The sequence below is a fragment of the Austrofundulus limnaeus genome, unplaced genomic scaffold (genome assembly GCF_001266775.1).
Source record: "Austrofundulus limnaeus strain Quisiro unplaced genomic scaffold, Austrofundulus_limnaeus-1.0 Scaffold3, whole genome shotgun sequence".
NCBI lineage: Eukaryota > Metazoa > Chordata > Actinopteri > Cyprinodontiformes > Rivulidae > Austrofundulus > Austrofundulus limnaeus.
The window spans coordinates 82,176-83,515 of record NW_013952405.1 but is presented as its reverse complement, the minus strand read 5'-3'; the positions used below and the strand labels follow the sequence as shown (position 1 = coordinate 83,515).

The 1,340-nt window shown below is 42.4% G+C and overlaps 1 protein-coding gene across 1 annotated transcript in view; it reads right to left on the bottom strand.

Annotated features, from left to right (window-relative positions):
• wu:fl23c11 (uncharacterized) overlaps positions 1 to 541 on the bottom strand; it is a gene marked incomplete in the record, with an annotated part of 14,302 nt that extends 13,761 nt beyond the window's left edge. The window contains 1 exon segment of the mRNA XM_014015821.1: positions 230 to 541. Within this exon segment, the coding sequence (XP_013871275.1) occupies positions 230 to 337 (108 nt within the window).
• Between the last annotated feature and the right edge of the window lie 799 nt (positions 542 to 1,340).

Sequence of the window (1,340 nt, the reverse complement as noted above, 5' to 3'; positions counted from 1 at the left end):
GTGTGTGTGTGTGTGTGTGTGTGTGTGTGTGTGTGTGTGTGTGCGCGTGCGTGCACGCATGCACTGTGTGTGTGTCTACATATTTTTCCAGCTTTCTCATGGATAAAACACTGGTAATAAACAGACATGTTTTAGTTTTTGACAGCCACTGGCTTCTTTTTACAGTGTTTTATTGAATTATAAGACAGTGAAGAAGTTCTTTAAACAGTTCTGTGTCAGTCTGTCTTACCTGGCTACAGATGAGTTCAGGTGTGTCTTTGTTAATGATCTCCAGCGCTCCTGCTGTCAAAAACATCCCAACAGCCAGAAAAGGTGCCCAGTCCAATGAAAGCCTCATTTTAAATGTTTGTTTTTTTAAGTTCAGTCCGCAGCACTCTGTTACTCCTCTGTTGAACCCGTCTCCTTCTCTTTTACCTGTTTTCCCTCGGAGCAGAGCAACAGCAGGCTGGCCCCGGAGGAAACACGACCATGGCGGCTCCTGTCAGAGCGCCACATGTGAACTGGTGCAGAGGACTCAACTCCACACCCTTTTCTGCCACATACTGGCGGGAGCCACTGTACAACCTGCTCAGGTGAGCGGGTGGAGACTTGTGGCTCGCTGAACAAGTTTCTGACGAAAAGGACCAGTTGCATTCATACCATACCTCAGCGTCAACAGTCAAGTTCAACAACATCTGTCATCAGGACTGGTGATATCTTATTTACCTTATGTATATAGAGTTTCTTGTTGAATGTAGAGCAGTACATGAACTCATAAGAAGACAACTGTTTCAGACCAACTGTTACTATGACATGTGAAATGAAACTGAAGACCACAAAGAATGCTCAACCACACAGAGAATCACTTTTGTCAAATGCCATTAGGCCATAAGCCATGTTCAAAAGCTAAACCCAGTCAGTAGATAGCCAGGTCTGGATTTCTCTACACTAATAACAGAATATTTAAAAACAAGTTTGGCATTTGTGAAACCTTTGACTGTTTTGTGAAACTTCAACAAAGGGTGATTACTCCACTTTTAATGAATCTGGACCACATTGGTGCAAAACTACAACATGTAGACTCTTCAAACAAGGTCTAGATTCTTCAGTCCAGGTTTGAAGAGTCTCTGTGTTATAGTTGTGGAGCTAGATCAGTTCCAATGTAGTCCAGATGCATAAAAAGTGGAGTAAACACACTTTATAGAAGTTTCACAGATCAGATAAAGGTTTCACAAATCCCAAAGTTGTTTTTAAATATTCTACTATACAGTATGTGCAGAAGGATCTAGACCTGATTTGAAGAGTCTACATGTTGTAGCTGGGTTTGCATCTGGACCAGGTCTAGTCTGGCCAGATGCATA